The 19388-nt window shown below is 42.3% G+C and overlaps 1 protein-coding gene across 3 annotated transcripts in view; it reads left to right on the forward strand.

Annotated features, from left to right (window-relative positions):
* Positions 1 to 19388, forward strand: part of LOC140195455 (disintegrin and metalloproteinase domain-containing protein 22-like) — a 345726-nt gene that overhangs the window by 150990 nt on the left and 175348 nt on the right. For all 3 annotated transcript variants that reach the window (XM_072253768.1, XM_072253769.1, XM_072253771.1), the window contains exon 7: positions 440 to 509. In XM_072253768.1, coding sequence (XP_072109869.1) covers positions 440 to 509 — 70 coding nt within the window. The remainder of the gene's footprint in view (positions 1 to 439; positions 510 to 19388) is intronic.

Here is a 19388-nt window from a genome sequence, read left to right on the forward strand (position 1 = left end):
CCACTAGTGTAGATAGTCAGAATCTTTTCCCCATGATAGGGATATCAGCAACAAGTGGGCATGGTTTAAAGTGAGAGGAAAGAATTTTTAAGAGGATTGATTGGTAAGTTTTTTTTTGCAGAGTGACTGGTATTTGGAACACACTCTCAGAGACAGTAGAATTAGATATAATCACTACGTTTCAGAGACATTTATACAGGCACCTAAGTAGTTAAGGCATGGGAGGGTAGAAACCTTCCAGGGTAAATGGGCAAAGAAGTTAGTCTGGATGTGTTAGGTTGAAGTCTGTTTCTGTGCTGTACAAATCTATGACAATATTTAAATTGTTAGCCTCCCGTTTCTATTTTTAGCCATTAACTAACTTCCTATTTACTTCCAATATGTCCAAAAAATTGTAAGGATTTAAATTCATTTCTGTGCCTTTTATTCCTACCCACAGAATGAAACAGGGTCTCATTTAGTTTACCAGATTGGTGGTCATGATGTTCCATTACAGCATCGACTTGCAGGTAAGATTATGGTGATATTTAATATAATTTGCAGTATTCATTCTTTTCAAGGTATGTGTACCTTTAGTTGAGATGATGATTTTTTTAGTTACAATATATATGGAAAAGGTTGAAGTCAGTTCAGTGCATTGCATTCTGTTACAGTATCATCTTGCTCAGAGAATAGAGCTGTCTAGTGATGAAATCATGGGAGTACTTGGAAGTGACATGGATTGCTCCTGGTTCAGGCAGATCTATAACAGCTTTATTATTTGACATTGCTTTTTTTGTCCTGAAAGATAAAACTACCCTTTAATTTCTCATATTCTTAATCACAACTGGTTGAGCAATGAGCTGAAGCTGAGATTCCTGACAGAGGATAGAAGCACACAATTCTGAAATTCCTTCTTTAGTGAATCTATACTTATTTTCTTCCTAGTTGTGGCTCACCATCAAAAATTGTGGCTATAAGGGTAGAAATTTGTGTTACTGGAGTCATAGAATTGTAGAGCACTACAACACAGAAACAAGACCTTTGGCTCATCTAGTCCTTGCCAGCCTGGTCTTCTGCTTTGTCCCATTTTCCTGCACCTGGACCTGAGCTGTCCATACCTCTCTCATCCATGTACCTACTCAAACTTCTCTGAAGTGTTACAAATGATCTTGCATCCACCAACTCAGCTGGTAGGTCGTTCTGCACTTGTACCACCCTCTGAGGGAAAGAGATCCCCCTCAGATTCCCCTTAAATATTTCACCTTTCACCCTAAACCAATGACCCCTAGTTGTAGTCTCACCCAACGTTAGGGGGAAAATGCCTGCATGCACTTACCCGATCCACATCCCTTAAAATGTTGTACGCCTCCATGAGATTACCCTTACAATTCTCCTTTATAATTGTATACCTCTATTACCTCTATTGGTGATTGTTGTCAAGGAAATGGGGAAACTAGACAGTTTTTCCTCAAAGTATCTCCGTGGAAATAATTTCTATTTGCTCTTTCTGAACTTGCACGATTTTAAAGTATTTGCCAAATCACCCCTTGGATTTCTCATCTGTAAGGAGAGCACAAGCTTCCCCGTATCATTGTCAGCTCTCATGCCTGAGAAAATTTTAGCACTTTCACTTTGGTAAATTTGTTTGTAAAATGCAGATATTACTGACAAGGTCACATTAACACCTCCTGTAGCTCCTCAAAAGTCTTCACACTTTGGGATTATTGATATTAAACTCATATTAACATGATGTTGAGCACTGTAGCCTGATGTTAATGAGATTTACCTTGACAGGCTTAAACCTGCTGCATAGTATCACTAGAGGGACAAATGACAGTCTTGCTGCTCCAGGAAATCTCATCTCTTATTGATATTCCCTAAAGAAAGAAGCCGTAAAATACAATATTCAGCAAAAACCCTCAGTATAAATTATACTGAACCTGACCAGTTCTCTTCCAACACCACTCTCCTCCATCTGGCAGAAATGGTCCTCGCCCTCAAGAATCTTGCTTTCCGTTCCTCTACTTTCTCCAAACTCAAGGGCTCACATGGGCCCTGCTATGCTTGCCTTTTAGTGGCTACGTGGAATAGTCCACGTTCTAGCCCTTTACTTTTTCTGTCTATCACCTCCCAGTTTCTCACTTCTTCATAGTCATAGTCATACTTTATTGATCCAGGGGGAAATTGGTTTTTGTTACAGTTGCACCATAAATAATGAATAGTAATAGAACCATAAATAGTTAAATAGTAATATGTAAATTATGCCAGTAAATTATGAAATAAGTCCAGGACCAGCCTATCGGCTCAGGGTGTCTGGCCCTCCAAGGGAGGAGTTGTAAAGTTTGATGGCCGCAGGCAGGAATGACTTCCTATGACGCTCTGTGCTGCATCTTGGAGGAATGAGTCTCTGGCTGAATGTACTCCTGTGCCTACCCTGTACATTATGTAGTGGATGGGAGACATTGACCAAGATGGCATGCAACTTAGACAGCATCCTCTTTTCAGACACCACCGTCAGAGAGTCCAGTTCCATCCCTACAACATCACTGGCCTTACGAATGAGTTTGATTCTGTTGGTGTCTGCTACCCTCAGCCTGCTGCCCCACCCAGCACACAACAGCAAACATGATAGCACTGGCCACCACAGACTCGTAGAAGTCCCCCCCCCCACCTTTTTTTAATCACCTATCACCTTCTTGTTGATACTCCTTCCCCTCCCCCCGCCTTATTCCGGTATTTTCCTCCTTCCTTTCCAGTCCCGATGAAGGGTCTTGGCCCAAATTTATTATTAAGGATGTGGCAAGAGAGCATATGAAAATAATATCGGGGTAAATTGTTTCAGGCAAAGGAAATTATCTTGACAAATTGAAGGTTTGTGAAGCCGTCATCAAAGAGTGCCAGTTAGAACTAGTGAATTTTGAATGTGTGCATTTTGAAAAGTTATCTGATAGGATGCTACATGAAAGGCTGCACTTAAAATGAAGAATTGTGGCCATAAGTAATTAATGCTGTTCAAAGTTCGAAGTTCATAGTTCATTTTCTTGCAGACATTCACAGTACATACAAGAAACACAGTAGAATCAATGAATTGAATTGACTTTATTTCTTACATCCTTCACATACATGAGGAGTAAAAAATCTTTACGTTACATCTCCGTCTGAATGTGCAATGTGCAATTATAGTAGTTTATAATAATTTGTAATAAATAGAACAGTCAATGTAACATAGAAATACACTCAGATCAGCGTGAGTTAATCAGTCTGATGGCCTGGTGGAAGAAGATATCCTGGAGCCTGTTGGTCCTGGCTTTTATGCTGTGGCACCATTTCCCGGATGGTAGCAGCTGGAATAGATTGTGGTTGGGGTGACACGGGTCCCCAGTGATCCTTCAGGCCCCTTCCTCACACCTGTCTTTGCAAATGTCCTGAATCATGGGAAGTTCACAACTACAGATGCGCTGGGCTGTCTGCACCACTCTTTGCAGAGTCCTGCAATCAAGGGAAGTAGATTTCCCATACCAGGCAGCAATGCAGCCAGTCAGGATGCTCTCAATTGTGCCCCTGTAGAAAGTTCTTAGGATTTGGGGGCCCATAACAAACTTCCTCAACTGTCTGAGGTGAAAGAGGTGCTGTTAAGCCTTTTTCACCACACTGCTGGTGTGTACAGACCACGCGAGGTCCTCGGTGATGTGGATGCTGAGGAACTTAAAGCTGTTTACACTCTCAACCCCAGATCCATTGATGTCAATAGGGGTTAGCCCGTCTCCATTCCTCCTGTAATCCACAACCAGCTCCTTTGTTTTTGTGACATTGGGGAATAGGTTGTTTTCTTGACACCACTGTGTCAGAGAGATAACTTCTTCACTGTAGGCCACTGTGGTGATATCACATGTAAGAACATGATTGGAGAGAGTTCTGAGCATGAGCAGAAATGATAGAATGATCTGGAACATGGCTTGGTAAAAACGTGGTTTGGTTTTGTTGCCATAAGTAAAAGTTCTAATTCTTCCAGAATATGAGTCTTTATTGTTAACCTATGGTATGTATAAATATAAGAACACAACATGGTGTCAGAAGTCGGTCTGGAAGACAACATGGTGCCAGAAGTCGGTCTGGAAGAATAATATGTTCGCTAACATGGGAGAAGCAAAGATAATCGAAGAAAAAAGAGTTCAAACTGTTTTAGTGTTTGCGAGCAATTTTAAAAATGAAAGGTTTGCAACCTCCACCGACACATCAGCTGACTGGGAACACAGCTGAGAACTGGAGAAAATTCAAGCAGAGTTTTGAAATATATTTATTGGTGATCGGAGCTGGTAGAAAACTGCAAAAATCGAAAGCTGCACTTCTACTCCACATAATAGGTGACAACGCAATTGAGGTATATAATCACTTTATTTTTGAAGATGGAGATAATTTAAAATTGGAATCGATAATGGACAAATTTGGAGCATTTTGTATACCGAAGCGTATTTTGACATATGAAAAGCATACATTTTTTTACACGTGCGCAGAGAGCTGGTGAAATAATTGATCAATATGTTACTGAATTGAGACACCGGAGCAAAACATGTGAGTTTGCAGAGCTGACAGACTCTCTCATTAAAGACAGAATTGTTTGTGGCATTCAGGCTAATGGTCTGAGAGAAAGACTATTAAGAGAAAAAGATTTAGACTTGGAAAAACTTTGATGCTTTGCAAAGCTTCAGAAACAGTAACATCACAGGCTAAAGAACTTTTCACTGAGAGCTGCCATGTAGACGCTGTGGAAAAGCATGAACATATTAGAAATAATAATAAAACAACAACAAAACCAACAGAGAGCAAGATGTCATCTGAGAGAAAAAAGCTATATGATCGCTGTGGGCAGCAGCACTGGCCTAAACAGTGTCCAGCGTATGGGAAAATGTGCAACGACTGCGGTAAGAGTTATCATTTTTTCCGCTGATGCAGAAGTAGAAAGAAAATAAAACAAGTAAATGCAGTGCTTAAAAATGAACTGGAGTTTTATATAGATGTGCTTTGTGAAAACAAACAAAGTAAGAATGACTGGACTATTCCATTGCAAGTGAACCAAAACAATATTCTGTTTCAACTTGATACTGGAGCACAAGTAAATGTTCTTGCAGAATCTGAGTTCAATGCATTAATGCCAAGACCAAAGTTACATTAGACAAATATAAAAGTGACTGGGTATTCAGGTGCAGACATTCCAGTTAAAAGAACATGTGTGGCAAAAGTATCACACAAAGACATTGTGCACACGCTTTCATTTGTGGTGGTGCCAAATAATGTAAGTCAATACTGGGTCTATCTGCCTGTGAGAGACTGAATTCGGTGAAAATAGTGTTAGTCTTGGACAGTGACACAGAGTCAGAATACAGTGACAGAATGGAACGGCTAGAAGTCATAAAGAAAGCTCCCAAGACCCAGAGCGTTGCCACCAAAACTAGGAGTTGCAATTTTGCCCTCTGGAAGTAACACACATTGCATCAATGGACCATGCATTCCATGACAATCTCACCTCTGCAGGAGGACAGAGGCCAAACTTGCTGGTACTGTACAATACTGATCTGAAGCCAAAGAGTGACAAAAATCAGGATCCAATTGAAGAAGTGAAAGCACAAGTGAAGGAATTGAGAAGTTTTATTGAAATGATGAAGTCTCAGCATAAAAAAAGAGATTACAGAGTTAATGAATGAATTAGATGAAGAAAAGAAGATTCGTATTTCATTACAAATGGAAGTGGAAGGAATTAAGAAAGCTACAGTACTTGAAGAAGTACAACCCAGATCATACACGGTCCAAACAGAAGAAGGAGCGGTGTCAAGAAGAAGTTGCAAAGACCTCAAGAAAGAGCCAACTTCAGAGTTTCAGTTAACTGATGCAGACCAGACAAAACATGGAAATAACAACGAAACACAAGAACTGTGTGAACCACTTAAAAGGTCTACTCGTGTTCGTAAACCCCCAGAGAGACTGATAGAGACATGATAAATTATGCATTTGTTATGGTCAATGTTGCTAATTGTTTTTCTTTTTAAGGAAAGGAAGATGTGGTGATATCACATGTAAGAATGTGATTGGAGAGAGTTCTGAGCATGTGCAGAAATGATAGAATCGTCTGGAACATAGTTTGGTAAAAATGTGGTGTGGTTTGGTTTTGTTACTGTAAATAAAAGTTCTAATTCTTCCAGAATATGATTCTTTATTGTTAACTCACGGTACGTATAAATATAAGAACACAACAGCCACCTCATTATTGTTTGAGATTAGGCCAATCAATGTAGTGTCGTCGGCAAATAGAATTAGCAGGTTAAAGCTGTGGGTGGTGACACAGTCATGGGTATACAGGGAGTAAAGGAGGGGACATAGGACACTGCCTTGAGGGGCTCTTGTGTTGAAAATCAGAGGGATGGAGGTGAGGGAGTCCACTCTTACCACTTGCTGGCGATCTGACAGGAAGTCCAGGATCCAGCTACACAAGGCAGGGTCAAGGCCGAGGTCTTTGAGCTTCCTGCCGAGCCTGGGTTGAACTATGGTGTTGAATGCTGAACTGTAGTCCAAGAACAGCATTCTCACATAGGCATCGTTCTTCTCTAGATGTGTAAGGATGGTATGTAGAGTAGTGGCTATTGTGTCGTCTGTCGATCAGCTGTCTCGGTAGGCGAATTGTGGGGGTTCTGAAAGACTGCCCCCAACAGGACAGACAGTGAATATGCAAAAGGCAACAAACTGTGTGAATGTAAAAAGAAAAGAAAGAAATAATAATAACAAGTAAGCAATACATATTGAGAACGTGAGATGAAGAGGCAACGAAAGTGAGTCCATAGGATTGCTTAAAGCAGTGATTCCCAACAGGGATGGTTATGTGCCCTCAGGAAGCGTTAGGGAAAATAGAAGTCATTGGGGGGTGTTCAAGGTTCTTGGGGGGCAGTGGTAAGCAGCACCCTAACTAGAGGTATTGGACCTGACCGACCATTAGTAAGGCAGGCAATTCCAACAGAAAAGAATGAGGCAAAGGAACACAGGAAGAAGCATACTTCGGCAGGCACTGAGCATTTGTCATCACAATGCATCTGAAACACGGCAATTTCATCCGACCTTACACACCAAACAGGCATTATTGGGTCTGCATAAATTAGCAACCGTGCTGCCTAATGGTTCCCCTTTACTTGCGACATGGAATGAGTTCATGCAATTTAACAGTTGGTAAATCAAGTACACAGGACAGGTCTATGGAAAACTGGTAATGCAACAAAACAATGCTGGTTGGAATAAGATGGTGAATTAGAGCCAATCAGTGAACCTGCCGACCCCAAGGATTCCTCTTGAGGTGTTCAAAGCAACCTCGGCTTCCAATGTGCGGTTAAGAACCATCTTTGGGGATTATGAGACCTTAGGTGATTGGGTAATCATGCTAACTGGAATAGTATTAAGTAGTTTGTCAAACACCAGCTCTATCCCAATCAAATTCGGATTTCAATTTGAATCCTTGGCAACGTAATTTTCACTGTTGTAATCGTCTTCATCTTTACCTCGCCATTCCTTTGTGTGCCACTACCATCGTTCCATCTGTGACAACTCACTGTTGTTGTCAATATCCAATAGGCATTCCCAGTTTGTATTAAATTTTTATTTTAATTTAGCCCCATTAATGATGGATGAATACATATGGTGCAATCTCTATGAGTCTGGAGGTGGTGAAGCCTTGAATTCTAATCCTGCTAAGAAACAGAAACTACACACAGTGAGTCAATGCAACGTTACATACCTGGAGTATACCTGCTTTTATTCCACTCCTGTCAGATCAGTAACGCCCCATGTGTCTTCTTTATAATACTGTATTGTCTGATGAAGCCATGAAACCATCACGATTTCAGGAACACTTCTGTAAAAGACACCCTGAAAAGGCTACTTATCATATTACTCAGTTCCAGAAGATGAAAGTAGCATTTGAAAAGTGTTGCACACTCAAGTCATTTGCCAAGAAAGCTAAAAATGACCTTGATAGCGGCCTCATAGCTTATTATAAAATTTCCAAAATGATAGCGAAGTGTGGAAAATCTCATACAATTGGTGGAAGGGTATTGATGAAATGAGTGAAGACATTGAGTATCAACTATGCACAGAGCTACAAAATACAGAATTTAGGACACAACTGGATGAATCTACTGCGACACAATGAGGCATTGCTAGTGGCATATGTATGGTTTATCAAAAATGGAAAAGTTTATGAAGATACTCTAGTAAAAAGTTAAAAACAGATATCAACAGTGAATCAATCTATGATGAGATAAAAATGTTTATCGAGGTTAAAAGTATTCCAATTAGGGATATGATTTCTTGTGCAACAGATGGAGCACCATATATGACAGGTCGCCATGCTGGTTTAGTGGCATTTATGAAAAAAGAAATTCCTAGTCTGTTTGCAATCCATCGTGTAATTTATCATCAACATCTCGCAGACAAAAACTTTAGCAAGCAACTTTTTCCAAGCATGACTCTTGTAATATCGGCTATCAACAAAATTAAAGCCACCTATTAAGTCGTAGAATATTTTACCAGTTATGCCAGAATAATAATAAAGAGTTTGAATGCTTGCTTCTTCACACTGAAGTGCATTGGCTGTTCAGAGGCTGCTGCTTAAATGTTTCTTTGATCTTTTGACACTGTGGTTGAATTTTTGCTCAAACTCAACAAGAGCTTGGGAAACATGATTGAACTTCTACATGGAGAAGTGGCAAACCTAGCCAATCTGTATGACAGAATGAACCGTTTGCTATGAAACTACAGGGTAAGAATTTCAATTTAATCCTGGCAAAAAGTGCAGTGTCCACTTTAATTGGAAAATTGGAAGTCTATAAGCAAAACATTGGGAGAAGAATGTTCTCACAGTTTCCCTATGTGGAAAGTATGGCACTCTCTTTCATAGACTGTGATTTGCAAGAGTTCTGCTTACACCTGAAGTCAATGAGGAAGGGTTGTCAGAATTGATTCAAGAATTTGTATGATCTGGAAACACAGGACTGGGTAATTAACCCATTTCTTTGCAAAGTGGAAGAACAAGAGAAAGCTTGCAAGAAAAAAATACTATATTTCAGAAAGATGCAGAAGCAAGAATGCTTATAAAATGTTGGTTTTTGTAGTATGTGGCTGCACTGTATTATGAAGCCTCCTGGCCCTTTGAGAAGAACCAAACTGCTGTTTATTACCATAAGACATAGAAACAGAATTAGGCCATCTGCACCATCAAGTCTGCTCTGCCATTCAATCATGGCTGATCCTTTTTTCTTTCTCCTCAACCCCAGTTCCTGGCCTTCTTCCCGTAATCTTTGATGCCATGTCCAATCCAATCAAGAACCTATCAATCTCTGCCTTAAATACACCCAATGACCTGGCCTCCATAGCTGCATGTGGCAATAAATTCCACAAATTCACCGCTCTTAGGCTAAAGAAATTTCCCCACATCTCTGATTTGCTAGGGCGCTCCTCTATCCTGAGGCTGTGCCCTCTTGTCCTAGACTCTCCCACCATGGGAAACATCCTTTCCACATCTAATCTGTCTAGGCCTTTCAGCATTCGAAAAGTTTCAATGAGATCCACTTCATCCTTCTGAATTCCAGTGAATGCAGACCCAGAGCCACCAAACGTTCCTTGTATGATAACACTTTCATTCCTGGAATCATCCCCCTCTGGACCCTCTCCTATGCCAGCACATCTTTTCTAAGATAAGAGTCCCAAAACTATTCACAATACTCAAAGTGAGGCCTCACCAGTGCCTGATAAAGGCTCAGCATCACATCCCTGCTCTTGTATTCTAGACCTCGTGAAATGAATGCTAACATGGCATTTGCCTTCCTCTACACGGACTCAACCTGCAAGTTAACTTTTAGGGTGTTCTGCACAAGGACTCCCAAGTCCCTCTGCATCTCAGATTCCTGGATTTTCTCCCCATTTAGAAAATAGTCCACACATTTATTTCTACTGCCAAAGTGCATGACCATGCATTTTCCAACATTGTATTTCACTTGCCACTTTCTTGCCCATTCTCCTAACCTATCTATGTCCTTCTGCATCATACCTGCTTCGTCAGCACTACCTGCCCCTCCACCAATCTTTGTATCATCTGCAAACCTGGCAACAAAGCCAGCTATTCCATCATAAAAAGAAGTGGTCCCAACACCGACCCCTGCAGAACACCACTAGTTACTGGAAGCCAACCAGAAAAGGATCCTTTTATTCCCACTTGCTGCCTCCTACCAATCAGCCAATGCTCTAACTATGTTAGTAACTTTCCTGCAATACCATGGGCTCTTAACTTGGTAAGCAGCCTCATATGTGGCACCTTGTCAAAGGCCTTCTGAAAGTCCAAATATACAATATCCACTGCATCCCCTTTATCTATCCTACTTGTAAGCTCCTCAAAGAATTCCAACAGGTTCCTCAGGCAGGCCTTTCCCTGAAGGAAACCATGCTCACTTTGTACTATCTTGTCCTGTGTCACCAAGTACTCTATTACCTCATCCTTAACAATTGGCTCTAACATCTTCCCAACCACTGAGGTCAGGCTAATTGGTCAATAATTTCCTTTTTGCTGCCTTCCTCCTTTCTTAAAGGGTGGAGTGACATTTGCAATTTTTCAGTCCTCTGGCTTCATGCCAGAGTCCAATGATTTTTGAAAGATCATTTCTAATGCCACCAGAATCTCTAACGCTACCTCTTTCAGAACCCTAGGGTGCAGTTCCTCTGGTCTGGGTGACTTATGTACCTTTAGGCCTTTCAGCTTTTTGAGCACCTTCTCTCTTGTAACAGTAACTGCACCCACTTTTCTTCCGTCACACACTACAACATCAGGCATACTGCTGATGTCTTCCACAGTGAAGACTGATGCAAAATACTTATTTAGTTCATCAGCCATCTCCTTGTCCCCCGTTATTATTTCTCTTGCCTCATTTTCTAGCTGTCCTGTATCCACTCTCATTTCTTTTTTATTTTTTAACATACTTGAAAAACTTTTACTATCCACTTTGATATTGCTAGCAAGCTTTCATAATTCATCTTTTCCCTTCTAATAAGTTTTTTTCGTTGCTCTGGTTTTTAAAGACTTCCCAATCCTCTATCTTCTCACTAATTTTTGCTTTGTTGTATGCCCTTTCTTTTGCTTTTACAATAGCTTTTATTTCCCTTTTCAACCATGGTTGTACTATTTTACCATTTGAGTATTTCTTCATTTTTGGAATACTTGTGTCCTGCATCTTCCTCATTTTTCCCAGAAACACACACCATTGCTGCTCTGCTGACATCCCTGCCAGCAGCTCCTTCCAATTTCCTTTGCCAACTCCTCTCTCATACCACTGTAATTTCCCTTACTCCACTGAAATACTGCTGCATCAGACTTTACTTTCTCCCTATCAAATTTCAAGTTGAACTCAATCATATTGTGATCACTGGTCCCTAAGGGTTCTTTTACCTTAAGCTCCCTAACCGCCTCTGGTTCATTACATAAGTCAATCCAGTATAGCTGATCCCCTAGTAGGCTCAGCAATGAACTGCTCCAAAAAGCCATCTCTTAGGCATTCAACAAACTCACTCTCTTGAGATCCATTACCACCGGATTTTCCCACCGATCTGCACGATCTGCATGACTACCATAACATTGCCCTTTTGACACGCCTTTTCTATTTCCTGTTGTAACCTATGGTCGTCCTCCCAGCCACTGTTGTGAGGCCTGTATACAACTGCCATCAACGTTCTTTTACCTCAACCCACAAGGATTCAATAGCTCCCGATCCTATGTCACAGCGTTGGACTGATTTCATGCCATTCTTTACCAGCAGAGCCACACCATTCCCTCTGCCCAACTTCCTATCTCTCCAATATTACATTTCTCCCTTCCTGCCTTGTTGAAAGAGGCTTCAGTGCAGTGAACCACATACTCACAAAAGGCAGAAACAGCTTGGACATTGTTATGCTTGGGGACTTATGGCTTTTGCTGTCACAACTTGAACTATATATTTCAACTCTTGCTAAAAACCATGAAGCTTCAAGGATCACATTGATATTGAAGCTGCTTTCAGTGCACTGGTACTGTGTAAACGAGGTTTAAAGACAAATAAAAATTTTAAGCAGAATAATTTTTCTCATGTTAGCATAAGGTAGACATGTTTTTATACTATGGGGGTGCTAGACATTATATTATGCCTGAATGGGATGTTGGCAGGTATGAAGGTGCTTTTGGGGGGTGTTCAGCTAAAAAATGTTGGAAAATACTGGCTTAAAGGATTGAAAAAAGTATTTGGTGATAATTAAGTCTTATACAGTTTCTTTTTGAACACAAAATAATCTGTAGATGCTGGGGTCAAAGCAACACTCACAACATGCTGGAGGAACTCAGCAGGTCGGGCAGCATCCGTGGAAAAGATTGGTCGACGTTTCAGGCCAGAACCCTTCGTCAGGACTGAAGAGGGAAGGGGCAGAGGCCCTATAAAGAAGGTGGGGGAGGGTGGGAAGGAGAGGGCTGGTAGGTTCCAGGTGAAAAACCAGTAAAGGGAAAGATAAAGGGGTGGGGGAGGAGAAGCAGGGAGGTGATAGGCAGGAAAGGTGAAGAAAGAATAGGGGAAAAACACAATGGTTAGTAGAAGGAGGCGGAACCAAGAGGGGGGTGGTAGGCAGCTGGGGGAGGGGGCAGAGTGACAAAGGGATAGGGAGGGAATTACCGGAAGTTGGAGAATTCTATGTTCATACCTAGGGGCTGGAGACTACCTAGACAGTATATGAGGTGTTGTTCCTCCAACCTGAGTTTAGCCTCATCATGGCAGTAGAGGAGGCCATGTATGGACATATCTGAATGGGAGTGGGAAGCAGAGTTGAAGTGGGTGGCTACTGAGAGATCCTGTCTGTTGTGGCGGACGGAGAGGAGGTGCTCGACGAAGCGGTCCCCCAATCTGCGTCGGGTTTCACCGATGTAGAGGAAGCCACACCGGGAGCACTGGATGTAATAGATGACCCCAACAGACTCACAAGTGAAGTGTTGCCTCACTTGGAAGTACTGTTTGGGGCCCTGAGTCTTTTTGAGTAGGGCGATCCATACTGCAGGTAATTTTTATGACTTAGATGAAAGGATGGCATGTAAAGTATTTAAGTCTGCTGAAACACTAAAGTAAGGGAAGAATGAACAGTGAGGAGGGCTCAGAGAGACTGCAAATGGAAACAAACAGATTAATTGAATGGAGAAACAAAATCAGAATCAGGTTTATTATCACTGAAGTATGTTCATGAAATTTGCTGTTTTGTGGCAACAGTATAGTGCAAAAATTCTCTTCTTCGGCTGTCCGTCGACTTTTGATGTTGACTGAGGCCTGGGCAAGGTTGTATGGAAGATCGGCAGTTGCCCATGCTGCAAGTCTCTCCTCTCCATGCCACCAATGTTGTCCAAGGGAAGGGCAGTAGGACCCATACAGCTTGGCACCGGTGTCATTGCAGAGCAACGTGTGGTTAAGTGCCTCACTCAAGGACACAACACGATGCTTCAGCTGAGGCTTGAACTAGCGACATTCAGGTCACTAGACTGATGCCTTAACCACTTGGCCAGGCACCACGTGCAAAAATTACTACGAGATACAAATAATTATATAAGTAATGCAAAGAGTAAGCGTGAGAATAGCTTATAGACCATTCAGAAATCTAGTGGTGTAGTGGAAGAAGCTATTCCTAAAACGGTGAGTGTGTGTCTTCAGGCTCCTGTAACTTCACCCTGATAGTAGTATTGGGAAAAGTGCATGTCCCAGATAGTGAGGGTCTTTGATGTTTGACACCTTCTTGAGGCACTACCTTTTGAAGATATCCTTGCTGGTGAAGAGGATTGCGCCCTTGATGGGGCTGGCTGAGTGCACAACCCCATGCAGTCTCTTTCCATCTTTGCATTGGAGTCTTCATACCAGGCATTGATCCAGTTAGTCAGCATGCTCCCTAATATTCATCTGTAGAAACTGTGGTGACGTATTAAATCTCCTCAAACTCTTAATGAAGTATAGCTGCTGGCATACCTTCTTCATGATTGGGCCCTGGATAGATCCGCTGAGAGGTTGGCTCCCACCTTTTCCGCTGCTGACCCTTCAATGAGCTCTGGTTTGTGTTTTCCCATCTTCCTTATCCTGAAGTCCACAATCCCTTCCTTGGTCATGCTGATGCTGAATGCAGTGATGTAACGTAACTCAGCCAATTGATCTATCACACTCCTGTACACCTTCTTGTCCGTGTCTGAGACTCTGCCAGCAATGGTGGTGTCATCAGCAAATTTAAAGTTGGCTTTTGAGCTGTGAATGTTATCCAAAGATAGATGGAGTATCGTGAGGGGAAATGTGAGGTTGTTCAATTTGGTAAGAAGGATAGGGAAAAAAGATGCTTTTCAAATGATGAGAACCGAGCAAGTGCATATTTTCTGATTAAGTCATAGTCATAGTCATACTTTATTGATCCCGGGGGAAATTGGCTTTTGTTTTAGTTGCACCATAAATAATTAAATAGTAATAAAACCATAAATAGTTAAATAGTAATATGTAAATTATGCCAGTAAATTATGAAATAAGTCCAGGACCAGCCTGTTGGCTCAGGGTGTCTGACCCTCCAAGGGAGGAGTTGTAAAGTTTGATGGCCACAGGCAGGAATGACTTCCTATGACACGCTGTGTTGCATCTTGGTGGAATGAGTCTCTGGCTGAATGTACTCCTGTGCCCAACCAGTACATTATGTAGTGGATGGGAGACATTGTCCAAGATGGAATGCAACTTGGACAGCATCCTCTTTTCAGACATCACCGTCAGAGTGTCCAGTTCCATCCCCACAACATCACTGGCCTTACGAATGAGTTTGTTGATTCTGTTGGTGTCTGCTACCCTCAGCCTGCTGCCCCAGCACACAATAGCAAACATGATCGCACTGGCCACCACAGACTTGTAGAACATCGTCAGCATCGTCCAGCAGATGTTAAGGGACCTCAGTCTCCTCAGGAAATAGAGACGGCTCTGACCCTTCTTGTAGACAGCCTCAGTGTTCTTTGACCAGTCCAGTTTATTGTCAATTTGTATCCCCAGGTATGTGTAATCCTCCACCATGTCCACACTGACCCCTTGAATGGAAACAGGGGTCGCCGGTACCTTAGCTGTCCTCAGGTTTACCACCAGTTCCTTAGTCTTTTTCACATTAAGCTGCAGATAATTCTGCTCACACCATGTGACAAAGTTTCCTACCGTAGCCCTGTACTCAGCCTCATCTCTCTTGCTGATGCATTCAACTATGGCAAAGTCATCCGAAAACTTCCGAAGATGACAAGACTCTGTGCAGTAGTTGAAGTCCGAGGTGTAAATGTTGAAGAGAAATGGAGACAAGACAGTCCCCTGTGGAGCCCCAGTGCTGCTGACACTCTGTCGGACACACAGTGTTACAAGCACACGTACTGTGGTCTGCCAGTCAGGTAATCAAGAATCCATGACACCAGGAAAGCATCCATCTGCATTGCTGTCAGCTTCTCCCCCAGCAGAGCTGGGCGGATGGTGTTGAACGCACTGGAGAAGTCAAAAAACATGACCCTCACAGTGCTCGCTGGCTTGTCCAGGTGGGTGTATACACAGTTCAGCAGGTAGATGATGGCACCCTCAACTCCTAGTCGGGGTTGGTAGGTGAACTGGAGGGGATCGAAGTGTGGCCTGACCATAGGCCGGAGCAGCTCCAGAACAAGTCTCTCCAGGGTCTTCATGATGTGGGAGGTCAATGCCACCCGTCTGTAGTCATTGAGGCCGCTGGGGCGCGATGTCTTCGGCACAGGGACGAGGCAGGACGTCTTCCACAGCACAGGAACCCTCCGGAGCCTCAGGCTCAGGTTGAAGACATGGAGCAGTACTCCACATAGCTGTGGGGCACAGGCTTTGAGCACCCTGGTACTGACACAATCTGGTCCTGCAGCCTTGCTCGGGTTGAGACGATTCAGCTGTCTTCTCACCTGTTCAGCTGTGAAGCCCACCGTGGTGGTTTCGTGTGGGGAAGGGGTATAGTCATGAGAGCAGGGTGGGGGACTGTGAGGAAGGGTAGGAGGGGAGAGTGGAATATGTGTTGGTTGGGGGCCGACAACAGATGACTCATGTGGGGGATGGGGATAAACTATTGGTTACCAAGCATAATATGCAGGATATTAACAGAAACATATAGTAAGGAGTTAGGAAAGCAATGGAGTGTGAGAGAATTGGTGTATAGGGATAAGAGAGAGAACACGGTGTAGCGTTTGTCTCCTTTGCTGAGGAAGTATGTACTTCCATTGGAGGCTGGACATTGAAGATCCTCCAAATTGGATCCTGGCCAGAGGTAGTTCTGTGAAGAGAGGGGGAACAGGAGGTATCCATATTCACTTGTTTAGAAGAATGAGAGGAGTTCTTATTGGAAGAAAACCCAAGGCTCTGAGAGGACATCATGAATGATTGGAGGTTTTAAAAATAAATTTAATGGATCACCGAGTAATCGGAAGCTAAGGATTTTGTCATTCAGGGCATAAGGACTAAGACGAGACTAAAAGTTGTTCACTGGGCCGTAAGCATTTAAAAAAAATGTTCTCTGTAGAGTGTTGGATTCTCAGTTGTTCAAAGATGACACCAGCTAAATCGAGGGATATGGGAATCCAACAGGAGACTGTCCCTGAGCAGAGGATCAAAATGTGAGGTGCTACCTTTTGGTAGAATTAATCAAAATAGGACATACATGGTAAATGGTAGGGCATTAAAGAATGCTTTAGAACAGAGGGATCTAGGAATAATGGTGCATAGTTCCCTGAAGATGGAATCTCATGTGGATAGGGTGGTGAAGAAAGCTTTTGGTTTGCTGGCCTTTATTAATCAGAGCATTGAGTATAGGAGTTGGGATGTAATATTGAATTTGTATAAGGCATTGGTAAGGCCAAATCTGGAGTATTGTGTACAGTTCTGGTCCCTGAGTTATGGGAAAGATGTCAATAAAATTGAGAGAGTACAGAGGAGGTTTTCTACAATGTTGCCTGGGTTTCATCTCCTAAGTTACAGAGAAAGGTTGAGCAAGTTAGGTCTTTATTCTTTGGACCGTAGAAGGTTGAGGGGGGACTTGATAGAGGTGTTTAAAATTATGAGGGGGATTGATATAGTTGACGTGGTTAGACTTTTTCCATTGAGAGTGGGGAAGATTCAAACAAGGGGGCATGGGTTGAGAATTAGAGGACGAAAGTTTAGGGGTAACATGAGGGGGGAATTTCTTTACTCAGAGGGTGGTAGCTGTGTGGAATGAGCTTCCAGCAGAAGTGGTTGAGGAAGGTTCTATGTCATTTAAAGTGGTTGAGGAAGGTTCTATGTCATTTAAAGTTAAATTGGATAGATATATGGACAGGAAAGGAATGGAGGGTTATGGGCTGAGTGCAGGTCGGTGGGAATAGGATAGGGTAAGAGTTTGGCACAGACTGGAAGGGCCGAGATGGCCTGTTTCCGTGCTGTAATTGTTATATGGTTATATATAGGATCAGATCTTCTCCTGGGTGCTGCTGATTCTGTCGTATTCACTGTTTTTGTTTGTGGAAGTCTTGAAGTCAAGCACTAGTGTGGGTTTTCTGCTGGCAGATGACTTGTGGAGGCCACTAAGATGGTTCAGAGGATTCACACATTTCCCAGCTGACAGGCTGAAAATGTGCCTCTGAAGCCTATGCAATGTTTAATCTGCTACATATAAAGAACCTCTATCGAAATAAATGTGGAGAGATGGCTGCCTAGGTAACAGTTGGTGAACTTTTGCACGTGATTCAGTTTGGGTATTTTAAATGTATTGTAGTTGTTCTTTAAGTCAGGGCATGTCTTTATTTACTTTTTAAATATTTAATGCAGTTTATCTTATTAATATGTAAATAACTTTATGTCTTTGTGTAAGTTAAAGGAATTCACAAACTTTCCATAATGCTGAGAGTTTGACAGCCATGAAACCTGTTGGCATGGACTGACTGTCAAAACCATTCTGTCAATGGGCTGGCATAGTCATTGTCCTGAATTATGTTGGAACTGGGCAGCAGCAAAGGAAGATTTTGCCCAGGGCCTCACCAGACGAACTGGCAGCTGCCAGACTTTGCAATGAAGATCTGCTGCATATAATGCAGAACAAGTAGACCACTTTGCATTCCTACGATCTTTCCTGTTTCCAAAGGGTGTATCAGAATCAGATTGATGATCACTGAGTTGTATGTCATTTTGCAGCAGCAGTACAGTGCAATGATATAAAATTACTATAAATTATCATTAGAACATAAAACTGAGCAGAATTAGACTATCGGCCACAACTGATTTTTCCCCTCTCAATCCCATTCTCCTGCCTTTTCCCTATAATCTTTAAGATTATACAAACAAAAAGCAAACAAAAATTGGTACTGTTCATGGACCATTCAGAAACCTCATGGAAAAGTGGGAGAAGCTGTTTCTGAATTGTTGATTGTGGGGTCTTCATGGCCAGCAGTTTGAAAAGTTGGCACTGCTATTCAGTGGCGGCGCCAGGGATTTTTTCTTGCTGGTGCTACAGTGGGGCTGAATCATTCAGTGATGGTGCTGAGGGATGCACTGTATGGTAATATGCATTTGCAAGGCCAGACGCGTGGCATTAAAAAGTCAGTTTCAAGCATTATGTGCCTACTATAAATGCCTCTGTTGATTCACAAGCAACAGCAATTGATAGATCTAATATAGAAGTGAACTGTTACAGTGTCAACAGCATCGGAGACAACCTGGGCTACACGGAGCATAAACAAAAAAAACAAACAGAGCATCCGAGCAACAGCGGACAACGTGAATCACGCACCAATCCCATAATCAGCGTCAAATGCGGGCTTTTCAACTGAAAAACACAAAACGAACCCACTGCTACTTGCATTACATAGACAGACAATGCCAAAAGATACACCGTTATTAAAGTCAAATAAGGCAAACAACAGTTGCAAGGCTTTACCAGGAGTTGGACAAATCGTACTCTGACCATGCAATACCTCAATTAATTCAGCTATTGAATTTAAAACGAAAATCAACAGAATCACCACTTGGAAGTCTAAGCAAAACCAGTAGGCTTAATAGCAGTAAATGTAATATTTTAGGATTTGCAGGAAACATAAGGACTATGGGGTATCCACCACAAAATAATAATAATCAGCATTAGTCTTGGCCCAAATTTTTAAAAAATCAACTGCACTCACCATTGATGTTTTCAGAGAAGCACAATCCGTCTGTTGTTGTGATTGGTGGTGAAAGCATCAATGATTTTCTGGATGTCAAGTGCTTTGGTCCTCCGGCTGTTTATGGCCAACAGGGCCAAGTTGCTGTTCCGAGCATCACCGCTGCTATTCCTTAAGTCGTTTTTGACGC

The sequence above is a fragment of the Mobula birostris genome, chromosome 3 (assembly GCF_030028105.1).
Source record: "Mobula birostris isolate sMobBir1 chromosome 3, sMobBir1.hap1, whole genome shotgun sequence".
Classification (NCBI taxonomy): Eukaryota; Metazoa; Chordata; class Chondrichthyes; order Myliobatiformes; family Myliobatidae; genus Mobula; species Mobula birostris.